General features: G+C 45.3%; 2 protein-coding genes across 2 annotated transcripts in view; both read left to right on the forward strand.

Annotated features, from left to right (window-relative positions):
- Positions 1-491: 491 nt before the first annotated feature.
- On the forward strand, positions 492-2,837 carry LOC109868427 (cytochrome P450 2D15-like). Its single transcript, XM_031802232.1, has 7 exons — positions 492-656; positions 800-962; positions 1,164-1,316; positions 1,487-1,647; positions 1,844-2,017; positions 2,115-2,253; positions 2,500-2,837. The coding sequence occupies exons 1-7, from the start codon at positions 492-494 to the stop codon at positions 2,709-2,711; spliced, it is 1,167 nt and encodes a 388-aa protein (XP_031658092.1). The 3' UTR covers positions 2,712-2,837.
- A 2,519-nt stretch (positions 2,838-5,356) lies between these two features.
- LOC109868190 (rabphilin-3A) overlaps positions 5,357-25,514 on the forward strand; it is a 42,711-nt gene continuing 22,553 nt past the window's right edge. The window contains exon 1 of the mRNA XM_031802766.1: positions 5,357-5,575. The gene's annotated coding sequence lies outside the window, so the exon portion shown is untranslated. The remainder of the gene's footprint in view (positions 5,576-25,514) is intronic.

Raw genomic sequence — 25,514 nt, forward strand, 5'->3', positions numbered from 1 at the left:
AATAGCACTTTCCGCTAATTATTTCCTCAGAGCTGCTGAGTACAGCACAGTAGCTCTTACATTCATTTGTGGATGCCTGCCAGCACTGTTGAGCAACCATATATCTTGTGGCGTGCCCAGTCTCCAGGACTGTGTGTCCGTGCCTGCACGCGAGCGAGCACCTACGTGCTGCCTTTGTATCCGTTGTTGCTCACTTCAATAGTAACATTAACAACAAAGGATTTAAACAAGACATCTGACCTCTGATCTGTTCTTAGTGGGGATAACCTTCTCCCACTCTAAAGGTAAAAGAACCGTGTTGACTGTGTGGTCATAAGTATATCGACACTGGGCACTCCAAGGAAACTCACAAATGTAACTGGGTGCTCCCATGTGATGTGTAGCCTAAGTCTTGGCCTCTGTTATGCCATAATCTCTGGCCAATCCTTCTTTACGCCCTCCCGGTCTATGAGGGCAGCAGTGTGTTGTACCCTCAGTAACAGATTCCTAAGATGGTGGGGACATTCTTTCTACTCTGTATCGTATCCTGTCTCCTGCTGCTGGTTGTGCTGAGGCCTCGGAGGCCCAGGAACTTCCCGCCGGGACCACCGCCTGTTCCCATATTTGGGAACGTTCTGCAGCTGAGCATGAAGAATCCTATGGCTGGCTTGGATAAGGTAAGAAGACAGAACGAGCACTCGAAAAAGTTGCAATGTTTTTATTTACTTCATATTTTGGGGTTTTCAAAGGTGAAGTAGGCCATGAACAAACATGTAGACTTTAGCTAAGCGAGCTAACAGTCTCCTGTATTGTTTTCTAGCTGTCCGGAGAGTATGGTGAGGTGTACAGCCTGTTCCTGGGCTGGAGGCCTGCCGTGGTGCTCCATGGTCTACAGGCGCTACGGGAGGCACTGGTGACTAAATCCGTGGACTTCGCTGGACGACCACAGGGCATGATGGTCAACCACGTTACAGAGGACAAAGGTGATATGTGTTAGCCGTGCAACAAGATATCGATATCATAGCATTTTATACTGCTGTCATATTACATTATACCATGTATTACATGGCAGTGTATTGCAATGATTTAGCTCTACCGAACCATGTTTTAATGGCGGTTTCTAGAGATTACAGGTATATTGTGGCTCAGGCTCAGAGGATTAACCCAGTGTTTCACCACCACAGGTCTGATCATGGGTAACTACGGGGCGGTGTGGAAGGAGCACCGGCGCTTTGCTCTGACCACCATGAAGAACTTTGTTCTGGGGAAGAGATCCATGGAGGAGAGGATCCTGGAGGAGACGGATCACGTCTGCACTCGGCTGGGAGAGAATGCAGGTATGGAACCCTCATCTAACCCGTCGTTGAGGATCAAAAAAAGGTGTTGACATTGAGTATCCAGTTCAACTCATCAACTTATTTGTCTAGGTTTTTAGAAGAAGTGCTTTAATTACTGTCAAATGTGTTGGAAACAAACGTCTTCATAGCAACAGTGTGTTATTTGTCAGGTAAATCCTTGGACCCTGTGACTCTGGTCCACAGCGCTGCGTCCAACATCATCTGCTCGGTCCTGTTTGGTCATCGCTATGACTACCAGGACCCGGTCCTGTCCTTCATCATCAACAGCTTCAAGGAGAATGCTCAGATTGCTAACGGGCCCTGGGCTGCTGTGAGTTACAAATACACTAAATTTAACCTCTATTGCAGCATAAAAAGATCACAGTTGTTGCACGCAACATTTCTCAGATCCAACGTCTTTAACGTTTTTACCTGAAGTAGATATTTGGGGAATTCTATTCTTTATTTAGCTCTATGGACACTTATGTAGTCATTCATTAGGCCTTTATGTGTCATTCTCTACGCAGGTCTATGACAGCTTCCCGCTGCTGCGGCGGCTGCCCCTCCCCTTCCAGAGAGTGTTTGACAACTACAGAGCTCTGAAGAAACACACCGTGGAACTAGTGGAGCAGCACAAACGCACACGTGCACCGGGGGAGCCGCGAGATGTCGTAGACTGCTATCTGGATGAGATGGACAAGGTGTGTGTGTTATCCTGTCTTTAGTGTTAAATGACTGAATGTGTTTATACCACTGTTATTACATTAAGTTATAGCAGATCTATAACGTGTTCTCCAGAGAGGTCCAGAGGGGGGTGTGCTGGAAGAGGGGAGGTTGGTGATGTTACTACTGGACCTCCATTTCGCTGGGACTGACACTAGCTCCAATTCCATACTCACGGCGCTGCTCTACCTAGCTACACACACACACATACAGGGTGAGTGGACGCACACCCTGGCTTTAGCTCAGTGGGCTAACTCAGTCTCATTGTCACTCAGGTGGCCCTGGGTTTGATACTCATTGGCGACATCATGCTATCACTGCAAACTGTTCCTACATGAGCTGTCAGGCCAGGACACGCATTAGCTTAAGACAGTCGGTCGGTCCCAAAGGAGGCTGACAAAAAGTATTAATTTCTCTCCCTTTGTCTTCTCTCTCTTTGACTCCATCCCTCACTCCCCAGCCCAATGTCAGACAGAGATTGACAGTGTTCTGGGGGGGAAGGAGAGAGTGTCGTTTGAGGACAGACACAGGATGCCCTATGTGATGGCCACTATCCATGAGACCCAGCGTCTAGCCAACATCGCACCGCTAGGGGTGTTTCATGCTACCATCAGACCCACCAAGCTCATGGGCTATGACATACCAGAGGTACACACACAGATAACCTTTTAAATTACACACACACACTCACACAAGAGACAGATCTGGTCAATGTTGGCCCTTTGGGGAACAAGACTTGTGGGCTATAACATACCCAAGGTGATAAGTGACATTCACACACAAGCACACACACACACACACATGAGTACACACACACACACACACACACACACACACACACACACACACACACACACACACACACACAAATGCATTGACCTTCAGCATTCAACATGTATGGTCATGAATTTGGCATTATTCCTTCAGTTGTTATTGGTGCCTCTCCCCATCTCTTTGTGTTTTTCTCTCTCTTGCTCCCTGCGCACCTCTGTCTCCTACTACCTGTCTTTCTGCCTGTCTTCCCCTTATCATTCTATTTCTCTCCATCCCTCTGCCCCCCTACACTTTCCTCTCTCTCTCTCCCTCCCTCCCCCTCTCACTCACTCTCCTTCCCCATCCCTCTCTCCTTCATATTTCCCTCACTCTCTGGTAAAGGGGACTCTGGTTATCACCAACCTCACCTCTGTGCTCTTTGAGAGCAGCCAATGGGAGCGTCCAAATGACTTTAACCCTGCCCACTTCCTGAATGATGACGGGCAGTTTGTGAAACCAGAAGCCTTTCTGGTGTTCTCGGCAGGTAAAACTGATAATAAATAGCTTCTGACAACATGGCCACCAGTTCTATCAATCATATCAGTGCAGATGAATGAGAGGGGACGAGGAGAGACTATCGAGATGCAGCCTAAGGTTATAGACAGGAATACTGTCATCTTATTCTCTAGAGAGAAACGGAGCCGTTCAGTGGATCTACAGGTGTCTGAGGTTTATGATGTAAATCCTGGGCTGTTTATGTAACTAGTGTTTAGTTCTGGATTTATATAACTGCTGTTGTTAGTTATGTAAATGTGACAAGTCATGCTTCAGCCCCTGCTGGCCAAGTAGACAGTTTTAATAAGCAAACAATCAGAGACAAAGAGAACAGAAAGAGTGAAATTGGTAGTTAGGCCAGTGAGATTTTGTACTCTGTCATTATGTTACTGATTGTGTGTGTGTGTGTGTGTCAGGTCCTCGTGTGTGTCTCGGGGAGCTGCTGGCACGTATGGAACTCTTCCTCATCCTGGTCACTCTGCTGCAGCGATTCCACTTCCTGTGGCCAGAGGATGCTGGGAACCCTGACCTTTCACCTGTGTTTGGGGGTATCCAGTCACCCAAACCCTACAGGGTATCAGTCAGACTGAGAGGAAGCCAGGGTGCCTGATGGAACCAGTTGGAGCCAGTGTTACTTTTAAATATGTCCCCACATCATTATGGAGTATGGAGGGGCTCCCGAGTGGCGCAGCGGTCTAAGGCACTGCATCTCAGTGCTAGAGGTGTCACTTCTGACCCTGGTTCGATTCCAGGCTGTATCACAACCGGCCATGATTGAGAGTCCCATAGGGCGGCGCACAATTGGCCCAGTGTCGTCCGGGTTAGGTTTAATAATGTAAAGCATTGTGATATTTTTTTATTGTGTTTGGCAGCTGTTCCATCATAAAATCTGTTTGGTTCATGTTTAAGTCATGTTTTCTTTTCTTTTTTATAGCAAATGGCATGTGATCCACTGCCATGTGTCATTTATCCCTGTAAAAAGCTGTCTCAGGTTTATCCTGTACCTCATTTCAATGCTTGCACAGCTCTCTTGAATCAGCGGACTTTAAAACGAGTAATACATTATATAGCCTTGTGCGTGTGTTGGGGGGGCAGGCGTGAGTTTTATATAGGCTTTTCAAGAGGGGCAATGCCCGGTCAATTAGGCAGCCAATGTACCGTGGCGCGGGAGAGAATGCTGTAGCACTGCAGAACCTAGTCCACTGCAAGACCTAGTCTCTCCTCTGTCATGGCCATGAACAACCTCAAGAGGGCTACAGTGAGATCACTGAATCACACACACACACACACACACACACAAACAAACCCTGTAGCAAGGACACTCTTTATTAAGACAGAATCAGTGAATCAGTAACCTCAACTGAGGGTCAGTTGGAATATTTCCTCTCCCTCATATTCTAATCTCTATTCTAATGAATTAGACTATTCTAGAATAGGACTGTGCATTTGATTTGTGGACTATTGTATTCAGATTGTATGGAACAGAATAATGCTTGCAGCTGATTTGCTCAGAGGGAAATAACGAATAGGACTATAAATAGAAGGCTAGTAAATAGGAAGACACTGCCTCATATGGTATTGTGGATAAAACACCTGGGCATGCACAGTTAACCTGGTAGGTTTAACCTGATAGGTTAATCAAGGGATTAACATTTTAGAGATTCACCTGATAGGTTAATCAAGGGATTATCATTAGGGTACAGCCATGATGATGAGGATGTGTCATAATCATCATCATCAATTCATTGTAATGAACAACAATGCATAGCACCATTTATTATCAAAAGAAAAAAAGGAATGCAAAATCCAGGGGTATAAATGTAGTGAACACTACAGTGCATCTTCACCACCATCACCATCATCATAGGGAGCTCCTCCACTCCTCACATCTCTCCTCCTCATCTCCTGTGTGGGAGGGGTTTCCCTCCTGTGGGTACGGGTAGTTGCCTCTCAGCCCCCGTTTCTCCTTTCAGCGCGCGACTGAAAGGGAGGGGGCGGGGTTCAGGGCTCGCGGCTTTAAATGAGGAGGTCGGACTACTCGGTCGCGTGCGAGTGGAGGGAGTGTATGGGGACTGTTGTGGAAAGAGCGCTCCTATAGACATTGTGACAGTCGCACAGAGGCAGGACGCTTTATTTGACATTTCTCTCTCCATCTCTATTTCTCTTACATCTCCAATCTCTGTCGGAGGAAGAAAAAACATTTAAAAGAACTGTTGGAGAAGTGTCAGGTAAGAGAAGTGAGAGCATTTTGATTGTGTGTCAGTATGTGGTTGATTGGGGAAAAAATATGACGTTAGATTAGAAGGACTCGACAAGAATGAATTGACCAATATGGATTGCAAGAATCCATTATTCAGGATGTAAATAGTCAACATGTGCCATGTCTGAGAAAATTATACATCTTGTGAACATTTTAGAGGGAGAAAAAAAGGTTGACTTATGTGAACATAGAAAATGACTTCTATTCATTCAATTCCTCCTTTTCCAGTAATTGAATGCCCCACTCTGTGTCACCACTGCAGGACATAATTTATTACAGTGAGATCCACAAAGAGCTGCATACTGAAATGACAGGAGAGGTTGATATCTCTGTAACCTCAGTCCCCAGCCTCTTGTGGGTATATTGACACAAAAAGACTTGGGCTTAATCCCTTCTGGGGATAGAAGAGTGCAGAACAAGGTTCTTAAGGGGCAATAAACCAAGCTTTCCTTGCCATGATCTCTTCAGGCCATATTCTCCCCCTTCCTTCACTATGGACTCATTTACATTTGACGTGTCAAGCTGCAAAGTACACCGATTAGAAAAAGCAAGTCAGCTACAGCAGAAACAGACAGTCAGGACAGATAGTGTGGAGTCGCTCCCCATTGCACCGACAGCCACTGTTTCAGACCTGTCTCACGCGCACACTCACTCCGAACTAGCCAGTCTGTAAACGAGGTGAGGGAGCCTTCAGTTGCTAACTATAACACATACTGGCAGCAGAGAAAGGTCAAGATGAAGAACAATGTGAAAGAAGAGAGAAGCAAGTCAGAGAATAACATTATTGTCATGCTACAAGGTATGTGCGTGCCTGCATGCATGAGTGTGGAGAGGTCAAAGGTCAGGTTATGATTCCCTATAGAACATGCTCTAGCTGCAGTATATTGATCAGCTCTTATTTTCCCATGGTCTACAATCCCCTGTGATAGGTATTATTGACCGTGTGTGTGTGTGTGTGTGTGGGATGGAGAGTTAGGTGCTGACTGAGGTGCTGAAACTGACAGTGCTTACATCACTCACTCCAAACCCCCACTGCTGCTGAAGTCAGGGGAAATATTCACCGGGTTGGGGGTTTTACCCTCTTAGTAGACAGATTTAAAAGGGATACATTGCAGATTGATCCTCTGGGGTCATCAACTAAAACAGCAAGTTCAAGTGTATAGAATGGCGCCAGGCATGATGTATATTGTCAGAAAGTCTCCGATCTTTCCCCTTGTCTTTTTGTAGTTGGACTCCTGGCTGTAATATAATGTTCCTGTATTGGCACTGCTGCAGCCTGCAATATACAGTAGCGCTCCTGGAAAAGCACTCAATGTGATCCAGTACTCCGCAGTAGAAAGAGCAAGAGGGAGTTTGTCCTAGTTTTACAATGGTAAGATAAGACAGTGCTGCTGGACTTAATTACAATCTGCTGTGGACATTTATCACCATGGAAAATAATTAAGATGGTGAGACACGGATGTGGATGGCTGCTGTAGTTGTTTATGAGCGCATGATGCTGGAGTCTGGTTTGGCACTGTCTGTATAGCACTGCACTGTCTGTATACTCTCCAGCTGTAGATGATGATGAGCTGGGAAGGATGGAGTACTCAGCCATGTTGTAATGCCAAACTTGCTATCAGTCGTTACTCCGTTACTACTGCAGTGCAGTAGCAGGCTGCTACTACTATTACTATTATTATTATTACTACTACTACTAGCACTACTATTACTATTATTATTATTATTACTACTACTACTATTGCTACTAGTACTACTACTACTACTATTACTACTACTGCTACTATTGCTACAATTACTACTTCTAGTATTACTATTACTACTACTATTACTATTATTATTACTAGTACTACTATTACTACTAATACTACGACTACTGCTACTATTGCTACAATTACTACTTCTATTACTACTACTATCACTATTATTACTAGTACTACTACTAGCACTACTACTACTACTAGCACTAGCACTACTACTACTACTACTACTAATACTATTACTATTACTATTACTACTATAACTACCAACCCTTACCCTAAACCTGACCGCTAACCCTAATTAACTAACTCTAACCGCTAACCCTAAACCCAACCCTAAACTTAAAATGGCCTTCACGAGGGAGAATTTTCCTTGTTTTACTTTCCGGTACCTGGAAGATAATAGTATTTATTGGGTACACACACACACACACACACACACACACACACACACACACACACACACACACACACACACACACACACACACACACACACACACACACACACACACACACACACACACACACACACACACACACACACAAACGCCTATGTAGAAAAGAATGGGAAAGGATAGCCTGCTGCCATTGCTTATTCGTTTCATACATTATAGACTCTCCATGATGATAAATGGAGGTCAGGGTTGGGGTGAACTCAATTCCAACCTAAATCCATTTAACCAATCAACTCACATTCATGAGTTGGACAGTTTCCCATTGCTTTCAATGAGAATTTCCCACCTCATTTCATCCAGGATGTTGGAATGTATTTTCTTCAGTTTGACACAGTTGGAACCTAGAGTAATTGACTTCCTGTCCCAAATCTGCAGGGAAAGCGATGTCATCCACTACATCCCAGGCTGCTCTCTCTCATGACAGATATTCTCTGGCACAACAAAGTGTGACCAGAGGTGATTGATTAGCAATGTACCATGAGTATGTTTGGAGTGTGTATAGCCGTCAAGGGTGGTGGTGTTGTGAGTATGTAGAAGCACTAGTGCGTGTTAGATGCTGAATCAGGCGGTTGCATATCCTTAGTGAATATTAAGGCGTGTCCATTTCCTCTGAGTACCATACTGTTAATATGTTTTGTGACAGTCGTTCCCTGGCTGGAAAAATGAATGTGTGAGGGAACCATAACTATAGATTAATTCTGAACCTGAGACCTGAGCTGAATGTTGACGCTGCATGGCCACACAGCCGTATCTGAAAGAGAAGGATAGAACTACACACATCCACGAGCTGGATAGAGAGAGAGCAACAAATTAGCTCTTATGAGCAGAAAATCTTTGGCACATTATTCCCAGTATTGGACACCCCATTTCTTACAGAGAGGTACCCTACTGGTCCTGAGAAGTACCCTTCAAAGGTGACTAACTCTCCTCCTGGAGAGCTACTTAGTATGCAGGAATGTGCAGGACTTTTGATCCCATGAGTAGGGTTGCCAGTGGAGATTTTAGCATGTATATCTTGGTGCGGCAAACAAACAAAAAATGTTTTTAGATGCATGCCAGCAAAGCCACTACACAACACAACACTAAACATGACATTAATTGCACTATAACAGTGAAAAACTGTGCCCACAAACTGTTAGGTCCTACATAAAGCTGTCCCAACAGCAGAGGTTTCTTTTCAGCACCATGGCGTGAACCCTTACCACTGCTACACCTGGCTATCAGCGGAGCCTTGTCTGGCAGCGAAACAGTTCATTCAGCCTCATTTACTGCCTTTTATAAAACATTGCTGATATGGCTGACTTGCTTAAACAAATGTGGTTTCTACTGACAGTTGAGATGTACAAACTATGGCATAAGGGAACGATGAGCGGATAAGAGGCAATCCATCATTCCGATTAAGACATTAATGAGCGAGCTAAGATGGACGTAGTCAATATAACTATTTGTTCAGCACTTTTGAAATGTACAGCGTGAGAATTCAGAACATGGGCCGTTCTTACAGTGTTCTCCCAAGTACACGAAGTCAGAACCGTAGGATAAATAAATGGGGAAGGGACGAGGAGGAGTAGTAGGAAGGATCGGAGGACCAATGCGCAGCGTGGTAAGTGTTTATGATATTTATTATAGCTCAGAACACTAACGAATAAAACAACAAGGAGAACGAAATGAAACCGAAACAGTCCTGTACGGTGAATACACACAAAACACAGAACAGAAAATAATCACCCACAACTCAAAGGTGAAACCAGGCTACCTAAGTATGGTTCTCAATCAGGGACAACGATTGACAGCTGCCTCTGATTGAGAACCATACCAGGCCAAACACAGAAATCCCAAATTATAGAAAAAAGAACATAGACTGCCCACCCCAACTCACGCTCTGACCATACTAAAACAAAGCCAAAACAAAGGAACTAAGGTCAGAATGTGACAGATACCTAGTCAGTTGTACAACTGAATGCATTCAACTGAAATGTGTCTTCCACATTTAACCCAACCCCTCTGAATCAGAGAGGTACATCCACATCTTCGGCACCCGATATAAGCAGACAATGAAAGCTATTACAATATTCAATGATTACATTTCTCTAAAACTGGTTATAGGCTACATTTGCCCCACCAAGTCAGAACAGTATGCACCACCAAGTTGATGATGTGGAAAGGGACCAAATTATTAGGGTGAGGCACATTGGCTACTAACAGCTTACTACACAACATACACTTAGTATTACTTTCTTAGCTACAGTATACATCCCTGGCATATTACATCATTTATGCAGCAGTACACAATACATTTTTGGGCTCACCTTGTTGTGCTGTGCTCACTTAAACAGGAAGGTGGCGCGGTGGTCCTTCTTGTGGGCAAACTTTGTCTTCAAACATTGTCATCAACGTCTGGCATTCTCTTGATTTATGGTGCTTTCAAAACAAGGTCGAATCATGACGTCAGTGGTCTTTAGGTCGGAGCTCTAGAAAGAGGCTGTCACAAATATCACCGAAGGTGGCTCCCCTTCCCGTTCGGGTGGCGCTCGGCGGTCGTCGTCGCCGGTCTACTAGCTGCTACCGATCCCCTTTCCCCTTTTCGTTTTGTTGGGTCTAATTGGTTTCACCTGTTCCTTGTTTGGGGTTTTGGGTTGGGGTTATTTAAGTTCAGTTGGCCCGCCTGTGTTCGTGCGGGCTTGTTTGCTGTTTTTGGTCAAGGAGTGTTCCTGTCTTTTGGATTTTCCGCTGTACAGCGCATGTACCTGTGTAGTACATTTTGGAGTGTTTTACGCCTGTGTTCGGTGTCACCCTCTGTGCCTGTGCCTGTACGGAAATAAAGTGTTTTTCCGAATCCTCTGCTCTCTGCGCATGACTCCACACCCATCACTCTTCGAGCAGTTACAGAGGCCAGAGTTCCCGACTTGGAATTCTGAGTTGGATGAGCGTTCAAACGTATTTTCCCAGTCGGAGCTTGATATTTTCAGAGTTCCAGTTGTCTTGAACTCACTGAAGTCTGAGATTTCCCAGTTCCAAGTTTCCAGTTGTTTTGAAGTCATGTATTCATGTATTTTCTGGCCCATGGTGTTGCATGTGATTGTTTATCCTTTTAAGCTTGGACAAGAGACCCTTAATAAAGATAGGTGTCCCGCTAGCAGGACAACTTCCGGTAAAACTGGAGGGCGCGCAATTCAAAAAACGAATCATAAATATTATGGATTTTAAACATTTAGGTACAAAAGTGTCTTATATCGGCTGAAAGCTTCAATTTTTGTTAATCTAACTGCACTGTCCGATTTACAGTAGCTATTACAGCGAAAACATGCCATGTGATTGTTTGAGGACGGCGCCCAACATCAAAATATTCTTCCGCCGGCACAGGTTTCATACATTCACATATAACAATTAAATATTCACTTACTTTTTGAAAATCTTCCTCTGGTGTGTCATCCTATGGATCCCAGCTATAACATGGAGTGTCGTTTTGTTAGATGAAATCCTTCTTTATATCCCAAAAAGTCTGTTTAGTTGGCGCAATCGATTTGAGTAATCCACTCGTTCAACTTGCAAAGAAAGGAATCTGAAAATCTAAGCCTAAACTTTGTTTCAACAAGACAAAATATGTTTCTATGTACTCCTCAGATACCCTAAAATGTTATCAAACTATAATATTTATTTCGGAAAGAAGTATGTTCAATAAGAAACCGATTTTAGCAGGTGCGTAATGTCTTCATGGCGTGCACAAACACGAATTTCCAAGACTGTGTCTTTCTACTTAAACTGTTATTTGTTATTCAATTTTGAAGTTACAAGCCTGAAACCTTGAACATAGACTGCAAACACCACATGGAAGCCATAGGAATTGCATCCAGGGAGTTTTCAATATAACCTTTCTCTTGCATTTCTAAGAGGATGGTCTCTCAAAAAAAATCTTCTTTCCAATGGTACCAATTATATGCATATCCTGGCTTCAGGACCTGAGCTACAGGCAGTTTACTTTGGGAATGTCATTCAGGCAGGAAGTGGAGAGAAAAGGGGCCTAGCCCTAAGATGTTAAACCCAGACTTGGACCACACAGCCTCTCCACTGAATAGCAGGCTAGTGATTAATTTGCAATGCATGCAGTTAGCCATTGATTCCTTCCAAACCACTCATTGTTGAATTTGCGATTTCCAACTTGTTGTGTAATGTTTATGTCCAATGGCCGATGAGCACCGATACATTTTATCTATAATTTCTCTTCATATTACAAGGGTTGACAAGGATTTGCCAGTAGATTGTCGACCTGATTCATGATGATGACTACTAGCTAAGATTTTGAAAGTATGATGTTGACATGATCAGTCCAATGAAAAGCATGAGCTGGCGCACACCCAGAGAAAATTATGTAGTGTGGAGGTGCTGACTAACCGAGAACAAACTGTAAGCTACAAAAACAAAGTCGCACACCATACATATCAGCTCCCAGTAATTTATTAGGTAAAGAAACACCAACGTTATGGCATCACTGTGTCTTCTTCAGGGTAATGTCATGAATGCTTGAACCAGTTTATGTAGACAAACAATGCAATTAGGGGTGTGTCGTAATTGCTACAGTAGTTTGATCAGAATGAACCAAGCGAAACTGTTAAAAGACAATAGCTCACAGCATATTGAATATATTATGTCATTGTTATCATTAGCATTAGCATAACATTAACGTTATTGTTTCATAAAAATGTTACCTATATATTTAAATATTTCCAATTTCATGAAATGTTTTTGTAATATTCTGGTTCAACCATAGTGCATAATTGTAACGGCGTTCTTCGTTTGTTGAGAGAGAGTCGGACCGAAATGCAGCGTGGTGGTTAATCATGATCTTTAATAAAGAAAACGTCGATACATGAAATAACTAAATAAATACAAAAACAACAAACGGAACGTGAAACCTAATTACAGCCTATCTGGTGAATACTACACAGAGACAGGAACCATCACCCACGAAAGACAAAGCGAAACTCAGGCTACCTAAATACGGTTCCCAATCAGAGGCAACGAGAATCACCTGACTGCTGATTGAGAACTGCCTCAGGCAGCCAAGCCTATACAACACCCCTAATCAGCCGCGATCCCAAATACTACAAACCCCAATACGAAATACAATAACATAAACCCATGTCACACCCTGGCCTGACCAAAATATATAACGAAAACACAAAACACTATGACCAAGGCGTGACAGAACCTCCCCCCAAGGTGCGGACTCCCGGACGCACCTCAAAACCATAGGGAGGGTCCGGGTGGGCGTCTGTCCTTGGTGGCGGCTCCGGCTCGGGACGTGGACCCCACTTCATTAATGTCCTAGTTCCTCCCCTTCGCGTCCTGGGATAATCCACCCTCGCCGCCGACCATGGCCTAATAGTCCTCACCCAGAACCCCACAGAACTGAGGAGCAGCTCGTGACTGAGGGGCATCTCGGGACTGAGGGACAGCATGGAAATAAGGGGAAGCCCAGTACTGAGAGGAAGCCCAGTACTGAGGAGGAAGCCCAGTACTGAGAGGAAGCCCAGTACTGAGAGGAAGCTCAGGTAGGTAGTAGGCTCCGGTAGATCCTGGCTGGCTGGCGGATCTGCAAGATTCAGGTTGACAGGCTGATCTGGAAGAATCTGGTTGACTGGCAGATCTAGAAGATCATTGCTGACTGGCAGATCTAGCTGCTCTATGCAGACTGACGGCTCTGACTGCTCCATGCAGGCTGACAGCTCCTTGCAGACTGGCAGCTCTGGCTGCTTCATGCAGACTGACAGCACCCTGCAGACTGGCAGCTCCTTGCAGACTGACAGCTCCCTGCAGACTGGCAGCTCCTTGCAGACTGACAGCTCTGACTGCTCCATGCAGGCTGACAGCTCCTTGCAGACTGGCAACTCTTTGCAGACTGGCAGCTCTTTGCAGACTGACATCTCTGGCTGCTTCATGCAGACTGACATCTCTGGCTGCTTCATGCAGACTGACAGCTCTGACTGCTCCATGCAGGCTGACAGCTCCTTGCAGACTGGCAGCTCCTTGCAGACTGACAGCTCTGACTGCTCCATGCAGGCTGACAGCTCCTTGCAGACTGACAGCTCCTTGCAGACTGACAGTTCCCTGCAGACTGGCAGCTCCTTGCAGGCTGACAGCTCCTTGCAGACTGGCAGCTCCTTGCAGACTGGCAGCTCCTTGCAGACTGGCAGCTCCTTCCTCCTTTCGCTTTTCCTGCGGTCGCTGCCTGTAACCACGCCGCTCGGTCCGTGTGTGGTGGGTGATTCTGTAACGGCGTTCTTCGTTTGTTGAGAGAGAGTCGGACCGAAATGCAGCGTGGTGGTTAATCATGATCTTTAATAAAGAAAACGGCGATACATGAAATAACTAAATAAATACAAAAACAACAAACGGAACGTGAAACCTAATTACAACCTATCTGGTGAACACTACACAGAGACAGGAACAATCACCCACGAAAGACAAAGCGAAACTCAGGCTACCTAAATACGGTTCCCAATCAGAGGCAACGAGAATCACCTGACTGCTGATTGAGAACTGCCTCAGGCAGCCAAGCCTATACAACACCCCTAATCAGCCGCGATCCCAAATACTACAAACCCCAATACGAAATACAATAACATAAACCCATGTCACACCCTGGCCTGACCAAAATATATAACGAAAACACAAAACACTATGACCAAGGCGTGACAATAATATGCATCATCAACAGGGGGAACTCTGTTGGTGTACTCTGATAAGCTGTAGAAAGAATATACTCATTTACAAGACCTGTTCACAGAAAATATAATTGTTCATAAGAAGGGTGATGAGATAGATTACTCCCTTTGTCTTGCATGAGATGATACCCCTAACAGGAATTTTTCAATCTGTATGTGGATATCTGAGAAGGATGTTTTTGTAGTGCTATTGCACTGTGCGCATGAGCCACATTTGTAGTTCCCATTTGGAATGGATGTCAAGAGTGTCTGAGTGGGCTCAGGGATCAGGTCAGATCTCACCAAACTGTCCCCAATATTGTGACCACTCTTATTGACCACCAGTGGGGGTTCCTTGAAGAGGTGTGCAATTTTGTTTTCCTTAAAGTATACGTTTTATGTTACTGTTTATGTTACAACATAAATACTCAAGTACATGTAATTTTGTCCTTCTGCTTATTCTGGGGAGTTCAAATATGGCCGACTGGTGGCTTCAAAGCCTCTCACTGGCCAATACATAGCATCAGTAATCCAGAAGTTTATATATATCATTGTTCCTTCCTGAAGATGTGTCTCTGGGGACCTTCTTCTTCCCCTTTATATCTCCTTCTATCCATCTCTTCTTCATCTATCCTTCTCTTCCTCTCTTTATCCACCCACCTTTGACCTCTACTACTCCTTGTTCTCTTTCTATCCCTCACTCCTGAACCTCTTCCATCACTGACTGACCAATGGCTCAATGCTATGGATAATGGCAGGTTTGTGGGTGTACTATTTTTAGATTTCAGTGGAGCATTTTATTTAGTGCAAAATGATTGCATTATGCAGCATTGAATTGGGTACAGTCATATCTAACTGACAGGAAACAGTCCACCTATATCAATGGGTCGTTTTCTTCCCCTCATGCTTTAAACTGTGGAATACTGCAGGGCAGCTGCCTTGGGCCCCTAATTTACTTAATACACTGCTCAAAGAAATAAAGTGAACACTTAAACAACACAATGTAACTCCAAGTCAATCACACCTCTGTGAAATCAAACTGTCCACCTAGGAAGCAACACTGATTGACAATAAATGTCACATGCTGTTGTGCAAATGGAATAGACAACAGGTGGAAACTATAGGCAATCAGCAAGACACCCCCAATAAAGGAGTGGTTCTGCAGGGGGTGACCACAGACCACTTATCAGTTCCTATGCTTCCTGGCTGATGTTTTGATCACTTTTGAATGCTGGCGGTGCTTTCACTCTAGTGGTAGCATGAGATGGAGTCTACAACCCACACAAGTGGCTCAGGTAGTGCAGCTCATCCAGGATGGCACATCAATGCGAGCTGTGGCAAGAAGGTTTGCTGTGTCTGTCACCGTAGTGTCCAGAGCATGGAGGCGCTACCAGGAGACAGGCCAGTACATCAGGAAACGTGGAGGAGGCCGTAGGAGGGCAACAACCCAGCAGCAGGACCACTACCTCCGCCTTTGTGCAAGGAGGAGCAGGAGGAGCACTACCAGAGCCCTGCAAAATGACCTCCAGCAGGCCACAAATGTGCATGTGTCTGCTCAAACGGTCAGAAACAGACTCCATGAGGGTGGTATGAGGGCCCGACATCCACAGGTGGGGGTTGTGCTTACAGCCCAACACCGTGCAGGATGTTTGGCAGTTGCCAGAGAACACCAAGATTGGCAAAATTGCCACTGGTGCCCTGTGCTCTTCACAGATGAAAGCAGGTTCACACTGAGCACGTGACAGACGTGACAGAGTCTGGAGACGCCGTGGAGAACGTTCTGCTGCCTGCAACATCCTCCAGCATGACCAGTTTGGCGGTGGGTCAGTCATGGTGTGGGGTGGCATTTCTTTGGGGGGCCGCACAGCCCTCCATGTGCTTGCCAGAGGTAGCCTGACTGCCATTAGGTACCGAGATGAGATCCTCAAACCCCTTGTGAGACCATATACTGGTGCGGTTGGCCCTGTGTTCCTCCTAATGCAAGACAATGCTAGACCTCATGTGGCTGGAGTGTGTCAGCAGTTCCTGCAAGAGGAAGGCATTGATGCTATGGACTGGCCCGCCCGTTCCCCAGACCTGAATCCAATTGAGCACATCTGGGACATCATGTCTCGCTCCATCCACCAACGCCACGTTGCACCACAGACTGTCCAGGAGTTGGCGGATGCTTTAGTCCAGGTCTGGGAGAAGATCCCTCAGGAGACCATCTGCCACCTCATCGGGAGCATGCCCAGGCATTGTAGGGAGGTCATACAGGCACGTGGAGGCCACACACACTAATGAGCCTCATTTTGACTTGTTTTAAGGACATTACATCAAAGTTGGATCAGCCTGTAGTGTGGTTTTCCACTTTAATTTTGAGTGTGACTCCAAATCCAGACCTCCATGGGTTGATCAATTTGATTTCCAGACCTCCTTGATAAAATTGATTTCCATTGATCATTTTTGTGTGATATTGTTGTCAGCACATTCAACTATGTAAAGTATTGAATAAAAATATTTCATTCATTCAGATCTAGGATGTGTTATTTTAGTGTTCCCTTTATTTTTTTGAGCAGTGTATATACCAACAACCTTCCTTATGCCTTATCTGAAACTCAAGCTACTACAGTGCCTTGCGAAAGTATTTGGCCCCCTTGAACTTTGCGACCTTTTGCCACAATTCAGGCTTCAAACATAAAGATATAAAACTGTATTTTTTTGTGAAGAATCAACAACAAGTGGGACACAATCATGAAGTGGAACGACATTTATTGGATATTTCAAACTTTTTTAACAAATCAAAAACTGAAAAATTGGGCAGGAACCAGGCTATGTGGGGTGGCCAGTCCTCTTCTGGCTGTGCCGGGTGGAGATTATAACAGAACATGGCCAAGATGTTCAAATGTTCATAAATGACCAGCATGGTCGAATAATAATAAGGCAGAACAGTTGAAACTGGAGCAGCAGCACAGCCAGGTGGACTGGGGACAGCAAGGAGTCATCATGTCAGGTAATCCTGGGGCATGGTCCTAGGGCTCAGGTCCTCCGAGAGAGAGAAAGAAAGAGAGAGTTAGAGAAAGCACACTTAAATTCACACAGGACACCGAATAGGACAGGAGAAGTACTCCAGATATAACAAACTGACCCTAGCCCCCCGACACATAAACTACTGCAGCATAAATACTTGAGGCTGAGACAGGAGGGGTCAGGAGACACTGACACTGGGAGTCAGGTGAACTATTGTTCTGTGTTCTGGGGAAATGCATTAGCAAGTGAAATTAGTAGGCTGGCGTCCTACCTTGGCACATACCCGGTTGACCGGGGTGTTGGCGTTGGAAATCCACGATGAGGCCTGGATCCAGGATGTCTCTGGCGTTGAAGAACCTGTCATACGTGGAGTACATGTTTTTGGGGGGAGTGGGAGAAGACAAAGATGTCATCAATGTAGACGAAGATGAACCAGTTCAACATGTTGCAGAGAACATAATTTACCGGAGCCTGGAACACAGCAGGGGCATTGGTGAGGACAAATGGCATGACCAAATACTTAGTGGCCTCTGGCCGTGTTGAAGGCGGTCTTCCACTCATTCCCCTCCCGTATCCGCACCAGGTGGTAGGCGTTCCGAAGATCCAGCTTGGAAAACACAGTGGCCCCCTGGAGTGGATCGAAGGCCGAGGAGATGAGTGTTAGCAGGTAGCGGTTTTTCACCGTTATGCCATCATACCGGTAGTTGATGCACGGGCGTAGGCTCTTGTCCGGGGGGAGAGGATGAAGGACATATAAATCCTGCAGCTAGGGAGTCCCCAATGTGGGTGCCCATAGCCTTGGTCTCCGGTCCCGATAACAAGTACAGTTGTCCCCCGGGGCGGAGTGGTGCTAGGGGAAAGGTCAATTCCGCAGTCATATGGTCGGTACGGCAGAAGTGAAGTGGCCCGGGCCTTGTTGAACACCTCCCAAATGTCCTGGTACTCTGCGGGAATGGTGGAGAGGTCTGGGGCATCTTCCGAGCCCCCAGGAATACGTCATGAACTCCAGCCCATGATGGCACCAGTAGACCAGTTGATGAGGAGGATTGTGTCGCTGGAGCCAGGAGAATCACAAAACCACGGGAATCTGAGGAGACTTCATGAGCAGGAATTGAATAGTCTCGCTGTGACTCCCTGACACCTGTAGGTTGATGGGAGTGGTAATATAAATGACGCGGCCTATAGATCGCCCATCCAGCGCTCTAACATCCATGGGAGAAGAAAGGGGCTGAGTGGGTATGTTCAGCTCGGAAGCCAGGGTAGCATCCTAAAAGCTCTCATCGGTCCCAGAGTCAATGAAGACCCGGAGAGATTTAGACTGCTTTCCCCACACAGAATGGCATGAAAAGGGGTGCGAGCAAGGAAAGCAAGAAAGCTCTCCATATGGCCCACCAGAGTACTCACTCCTACCAGTGAGCCTGGTCTTTTTAAAGGACAAGAGGACACAAAATGACCAAGAGTCCCGCAATACAGAAAACTCTTCATGTTGATCCTGTATTACCGTTCCACTGGCTACCTAGTTGCATAGGCTCGGGAAGCGGTGGCTCAGCCGTCTTCAGCAACTCTTCAGCAAAGGTCGGTAAGCCTCAGAATCTCTCGGCAAAGAGATCGTCGGGGACTTCCGGGATGACTCGGAGGCAAGATGGAATCCCTGGACGTGCAGGTAAAGTCAAATTTCCTCTCCCTCCATTATTCCTGTAGTCGCCCATCGATTCAGATGGTCAAAGCGATGAGGGAATCGAGATCCGTAGGTAACTCCCGAGCTGCAAGCTTGTCCTCCTCCGAGACGCCGTGCAGGAACATATTGAACAGTGCTTCCTGGTTCCAAACACTCTCCCCTGCCAACGTGCGGAAATCCAAACCATCTGCCACACAGTGGGAGTCCTGCTGAAGCTGGATTAGCTTCCGGGCAGCTTTTCTCCCGGAGAATGGGGCGTAAAAAACCTTCACCTCCTCGCGAACCCCTCCAGACTAATGCATTTGACCAACTGTTGTTCCCATACAGCAGTAGCCCAGGTGAGAGCCCTCCCGGACATCCGTGTGATGAGAGAGGCAATCTTGGAGCAATCCGGGGGGAGGAGGAGGGCTGAAGCTCGAAAATGAGAGCACCCTGCGCTAGAGACACCTGACAGTTGATCGGCTCTCCATTGAAGCGTTCCGGGGGGGGGGGGGGTGTAAGTGGGGCTCCCGAGAAGTGACCAATGAGATGGCACTGCTAGCAACTGAGTTACTGAGGGCTGTGGGGTTACCACAGTTGCTCAAGCAAAATATACAATGCCCGGTCATGGCGTTCAGCCAACATTTTGACCCCCTCCCTAAAGGCCACGAAGCAGTTCCTCGTGCCTCCAGATGGTTGCTCCTTGAGAGGAGATGGTGTCGCGCAGCTGTCCCGGGACTGCTGGGTCAGTCATGGCCAGTTCGTACTATCAGGTTTGAAGGTAAGACCCAGATGCAGACTGTGTCGAAGTAAATGTTTATTACAGCAACAGGGGCAGGCAAACGACAGGTCAAGGCAGTCAGGGGTTGATAATCCAGAGTAGGGGCAAAGGTACAGGATGGCAGGCAGGCTCAGGGTCAGGTCAGGCAGAGGTCGGTAATCCAGAGGTGGGGCAAAGGTACAGGATGGCAGGCAGAAAGAGTAGTCAGGCAGGCGGGCTCAGAGACAGGACAAGCAAGGGTCAAAACCAGGAGGGTGAAAAAAAGAGAGACTGGGGGAAAATAAGTAGCTGAGACAAAATGCTGGTTGACTTGACAAACAAGATGAACTGGCAACAGACAAACAGAGAACACAGGTGTAAATACACAGGGGATAATGGGGAAGATGGGAGACACCTAGAGGGGGGTGGAGACAATCACAAAGACAGGTGAAACAGATCAGGGTGTGACACATGGCTGGTCATCAATCAACACAATAATTGAAAAAAACATGCTTATTTATTTCACAATGTACACCATTTAAAACAGCCAAACTCTATTCACAACAGTATTCAGTTGGTAAGAGACAGACATTAAGTAAATACTAGGAATAAATTGTCCACATCTATGTCTTATAAAGACAGAAAAGAGGAATAGTCCAAATAACATTTAGATTTAGAGCAATAAAGAATTTGAAACATTTATCTGAGCAAACCAGAAACCTTTCAAAATATATATGCAAACAATACTATTTTAACTATTTAAATATAATAAATTGGAAGGTTGTGCGGGGACTATGGTAGATGAAGGAATCAATATATCTTTTTGGACTATTAGAGTATTTATCTGGTTAATACTGTATGTCAGTGTATTATGTCTGTTTGTGTGTTATATGTGAAAATGATCATATTCTAAATTCTATTTGAATGTTTAAGGAAACCATGTTTGATGTCTTTGATACCATTCCACACATTCCCCTCCAGCAAGTACCATTACCAAGTCCGTTCTCCCCAATGAAGGTGCCACCAACCTCCTAAGCTATCTGCCCAGCCCCTATGTCACATCTTCACCTCCATCCATCTCCTCAGGTCATGCCACCTGTGATTGAAGCAGTAGATTGACAGCAGGGCTGTCTGGGAGAGAGGGAGAGAGGGAGAGAGGGAGAGAGGGAGAGAGGGAGAGAGAGAGAGAGAGAGAGAGAGAGAGAGAGAGAGAGAGAGAGAGAGAGAGAGAGAGAGAGAGAGAGAGAGAGAGAGAGAGAGAGAGAGAGAGAGAGAGAGAGAGAGAGAGAGAGAGAGAGAGAGAGAGAGAGAGAGAGAGAGAGAGAGAGAGAGAGAGAGAGAGAGAGAGAGAGAGAGAGAGAGAGAGAGAGAGAGAGAGCTGCACTTCTTAATCTCCTTCTAAATGTATGACCATTTTAGAGACACATATTTCCCTCAGATTACACAGATCCACAAAGAATTTGAAAACAAACCCGATTTTGGTGAACTCCCATATCTACTGGGTGAAATGCCACAGTGTGCCATCACAGCAGCAAGCTTTGTGACCTGTTGCCACAAGAAAAGGACAACCAGTGAAAAACAAACACCATTGTAAATACAGCCAATATTTACGTTTGTTTATTTTCCCTTTTGTACTTTATCTATTTGCACATCATTACAACACTGTATATAGACATAATATGACATTTGAAATGTCTTTATTATTTTGTAACTTTTGTGAGTGTAATGTTTACTGTAAAAAAAAAAAAATCGCTCTTCTTCCGTTTTGTCATGCTACAACCTATACTCTAAAATGGATTTTAAAAATGCCGCCCCCCTCCCCCATCAATCTACAGACAATACCCCATCATGACAAAGTAAAAACAGGTTTTTATTTTTTTTGTGCAAATGTATAAAATAAAATAAACTGAAATGATTTATTTACATAAGTATTCAGACCCTTTACTCAGTGATTACAGCCTCGAGTCTTCTTGGGTATGACGCTACAACCTTGGAACACTTGCATTCTTCTCTGCAGATCCTCTCAAGCTCTGTCAGGTTGGATGGGGTGCGTCGCTGAACAGCTATTCTCAGGTCTCCAGAAATGTTAGTTCGGGTTCAGGCTCTGACTGGGCCATGCAAGGACATTCAGAGACTTGTCCCGAAGCCACTCCTGTGTTGTCTTTGCTGTGTTCTTAGTGTCGTTGCCCTCTCGGAAGGTGAACCTTCGCCCAGATCTGAGGTCCTGAGCTCTCTGGTACAGGTTTATATCAAGGATCTCTCTGTACTTTGCTCAGTTCATCTTTTCTTCGATCCTGACTAGTCTCTGTACTTTGCTTAATTCGTCTTTCCTTCTATCCTGGCTAATCTCCCAGTCCCTGCCGCTGATAAACACAGCAAGATGCTGCCACAACCATGCTCCACCTTGGCGCTTGGCATTCAAGCCAAAGAGTTCAATATGTGTTTCATCAGACCAGAGAATCTTGTTTCTCATGGTCAGCGAGTCTTTAGTAGCCTTTTGGCAAACTCCAAGCGGCTTTCATGTGCCATTTACTGAGGAGTGGCTTCCGTCTGGCCACTCCACCATAAAGGCCTGATTGGTAGAATGCTGCAGAGATGTTTGTCCTTCTGGAAGTTAATCCTATCTCCACAGAGAAACTCTGGAGCTCTGTCAGAGTGATCATCGGGTTTTTGATCACCTCCCTGACCAAGGCCCTTGATCAATGGAAACAGGATGCACCTGAGCTCAATTTCGAGTCTCATAGCAAAGGGTCTGAATATTTATGTAAATAAGGTATTTTATTTTTACTACATTTGCAAAAATGTCAACAAATCTGTTTTCACTTTGTCTTTATGGGGTACTGTGATTGATGAGGGAAAAATAGATAGATAGATTTTAGAATAAGGCTGTAACGTAACAAAATGTGAAAAACTTCCAAGGGCACTGTATGTGTTCTCACCCTCCCCCTGTACAACCCTCTGAAGTCAAAGCATAGTCCCAAAATCTACGAGCCGTTTCGTCTTTTCCTATAGCCATATTTGTTAGCGGGTTTCTCCTTCAGCACACTGAGGTGTGTGTCATCAGCTCCTCCCTTCAGCGACTGAGGAAGATGTTTCCAGACAGCACTGCCATATCAGAGCTTTAAGCCTGTCTGTGTGTGTTTGTGTGTGTGTGCTTTCTGCAGACTTAGTATTGAGCATTTATCTGTGCTTATGTCATTAGACCGCGTGTGCATCGTGCATGTGTTTGTCGGTATATCCACAGAGAGTCAACAGTAATAGAGGGAGGGGATGTGGAGAGCTCCAAGCTTTATAATCTGCTTCCACTGAGTGAAGACTGGAGAGAGACAGGAGAGAATGAGAGATGAGAGGAGGAGAGGAAAGAGGGTGAAGATAGAAGGATGGAGAGGAGGATCCATTGTCATCCAGCTGTCATGGTAAGGAATCCCGTGGGAATGTAATTCTCTAGAATCTTCTATGTTCTACAAAGAACTCCCACTACATCAGCATATATCACAACCAGGGAATCCAGGATAAGTGGAGTAGCAAAAAAGTTTCCCAAGGGTGGCAAAAGGAAAAACAAAGCTTTTAAAATCATTGCATATCAAAATATTTGGACAGTTTTAACGTGGAATACCCTTCAAATATACCGTGCATTTGGAAAGTATTCAACCCCCTTTACTTTTTTCACTTTTTGTTACGTTACAGCCTATTCTAAAATGGATTAAATCATTTTTCCCACTCATCAATCAACACACAATACCCCATAATGACAGCAAAAACAGGCTTTTAGAAATGTTTGCAAATTTAAAAAAAAAATATATATATATAAAATATCACATTTATGTAAGTATTCAGACCTTTTACTCAGTATTTTGTTAAGGAACTATTGGCAGCTATTACAGCCTTGTCTTCTTGGGTATGGCGCTAAAGCTTGGCACACCTGTATTTGAGGAGATTCTCCTATTCTTCTCTGCAAATCCTCTCAAGCTCTGTCAGGTTGGATGGGGAGCATCGCTGCACAGCTATTTTCAGGTCCTTCCAGAGATGTTTGATTGGGTTCAAGTCCGGGCTCTGGCTGGGGCACTCAAGGATATTCAAAGACTTGTCCAGAAGCCACTGCGTTGTCTTGGCTGTGTGCTTAGGGTTGTTGTCCTTGTCCAGCTGAACTTTCACCCCGGTTTGAGGTCCTGAGCCCCCTGGAGCAGGTTTTCATCAAGGATCTCTCTGTACTTTGCTCCTTTCATCTTTCCCTCGATCCTGACTAGTCTCCCAGTCCCTGCCACTGAAAAAGATCCCCACAGCATGATGCTGCCACCACCATGCTTCAACCGTAGGGATGGTGCCAGGGTTCATCCAGATGTGACGTTTGACATTCAGGCCAAGGTGTTTCATCATACCAGAGAATCTTGTTTCTCATGGTCTGACAGTCCTTTGGGTGCCTTTTGGCAAACTCCAAGTGGGCTGTGAAGTACCTTTTACTGAGGAGTGGCTTCCGTCTGGCCACTACCATAAAGGCCTTAGTGGTGGAGTGCTGCAGAGATGGTTGTCCTTCTGGAAGGTTCTCCCATCTCCAAAGAGGAACCTCTTGAGCTCTGTCAAAGTGACCATCGGATTCTTGGTCACCTCCCTGACCAAGGCCCTTCTCCCCTGATTGCTCAGTTTGGCCGTGCGACCAGCTCTAGGAAGAATATAGGTAGTTCAAAACTTCTTCCATTTAAGAATGATGGAGGCCACTGTGTTCTTGGGGACCTTCAATGCGGCAGAATTTTTTTGGTACCCTTCCCCAGATCTGTGCCCCGACACAATCCTGTCTCAGAGCTCTACAGACAATTCCTTCGACCACATAGCTTGGTTTATGCTCTGACATGCTCTGTCAACTGTGTGACATTATATAGACAGGTGTGTGCCTTTCCAAATCATGTCCAATCAATTTAATTTGATGTCAGGAGATATCAGACCATTTCTTACATGAATATGTCATTTTGATTTGTCTTGCCTTCCAGGTCACCTACTTGGTCGTTTTGTAAATACATATTATTTTCTGGAACTTCTAAACTTGAAACGTCCCTTTTTCAGGACCCTGTCTTTCAAAGATAATTCGTAAAAATCCAAATAACTTCACAGATCTTCATTGTAAAGGGGTTAAACACTGTTTCCCATGCTTGTTCAATGACTCATAAACAATTAATGAACGTGCACCTGTGGAACAGTCGTTAAGACACTAACAGCTTACGGTAGGCAATTAAGGTCACAGTTATGAAAACTTAGGACACTAAAGAGGCCTTTCTACTGACTCTGAAAAACACCAAAAGAAAGATGCCTAGGGTCCCTGCTCACCTGCGTGAATGTGCCTTAGGCATGCTGCAAGAAGGCATGAGGACTGCAGATGTGGCCAGGGCAATAAATTGCAATGTCCGTATTGTAAGACGCCTAAGACAGGAAGACAGGGCGGACAGCTGATCGTCCTCGCAGTGGCAGACCATGTGTAACAACACCTGCACAGGATCGGTACATCCGAACATCAGACCTGCGGGACAGGTACAGGATGCCAACAACAACTGCACGAGTTACACCAGGA

This window comes from Oncorhynchus kisutch, linkage group LG23, assembly GCF_002021735.2.
Source record: "Oncorhynchus kisutch isolate 150728-3 linkage group LG23, Okis_V2, whole genome shotgun sequence".
Lineage (NCBI taxonomy): Eukaryota > Metazoa > Chordata > Actinopteri > Salmoniformes > Salmonidae > Oncorhynchus > Oncorhynchus kisutch.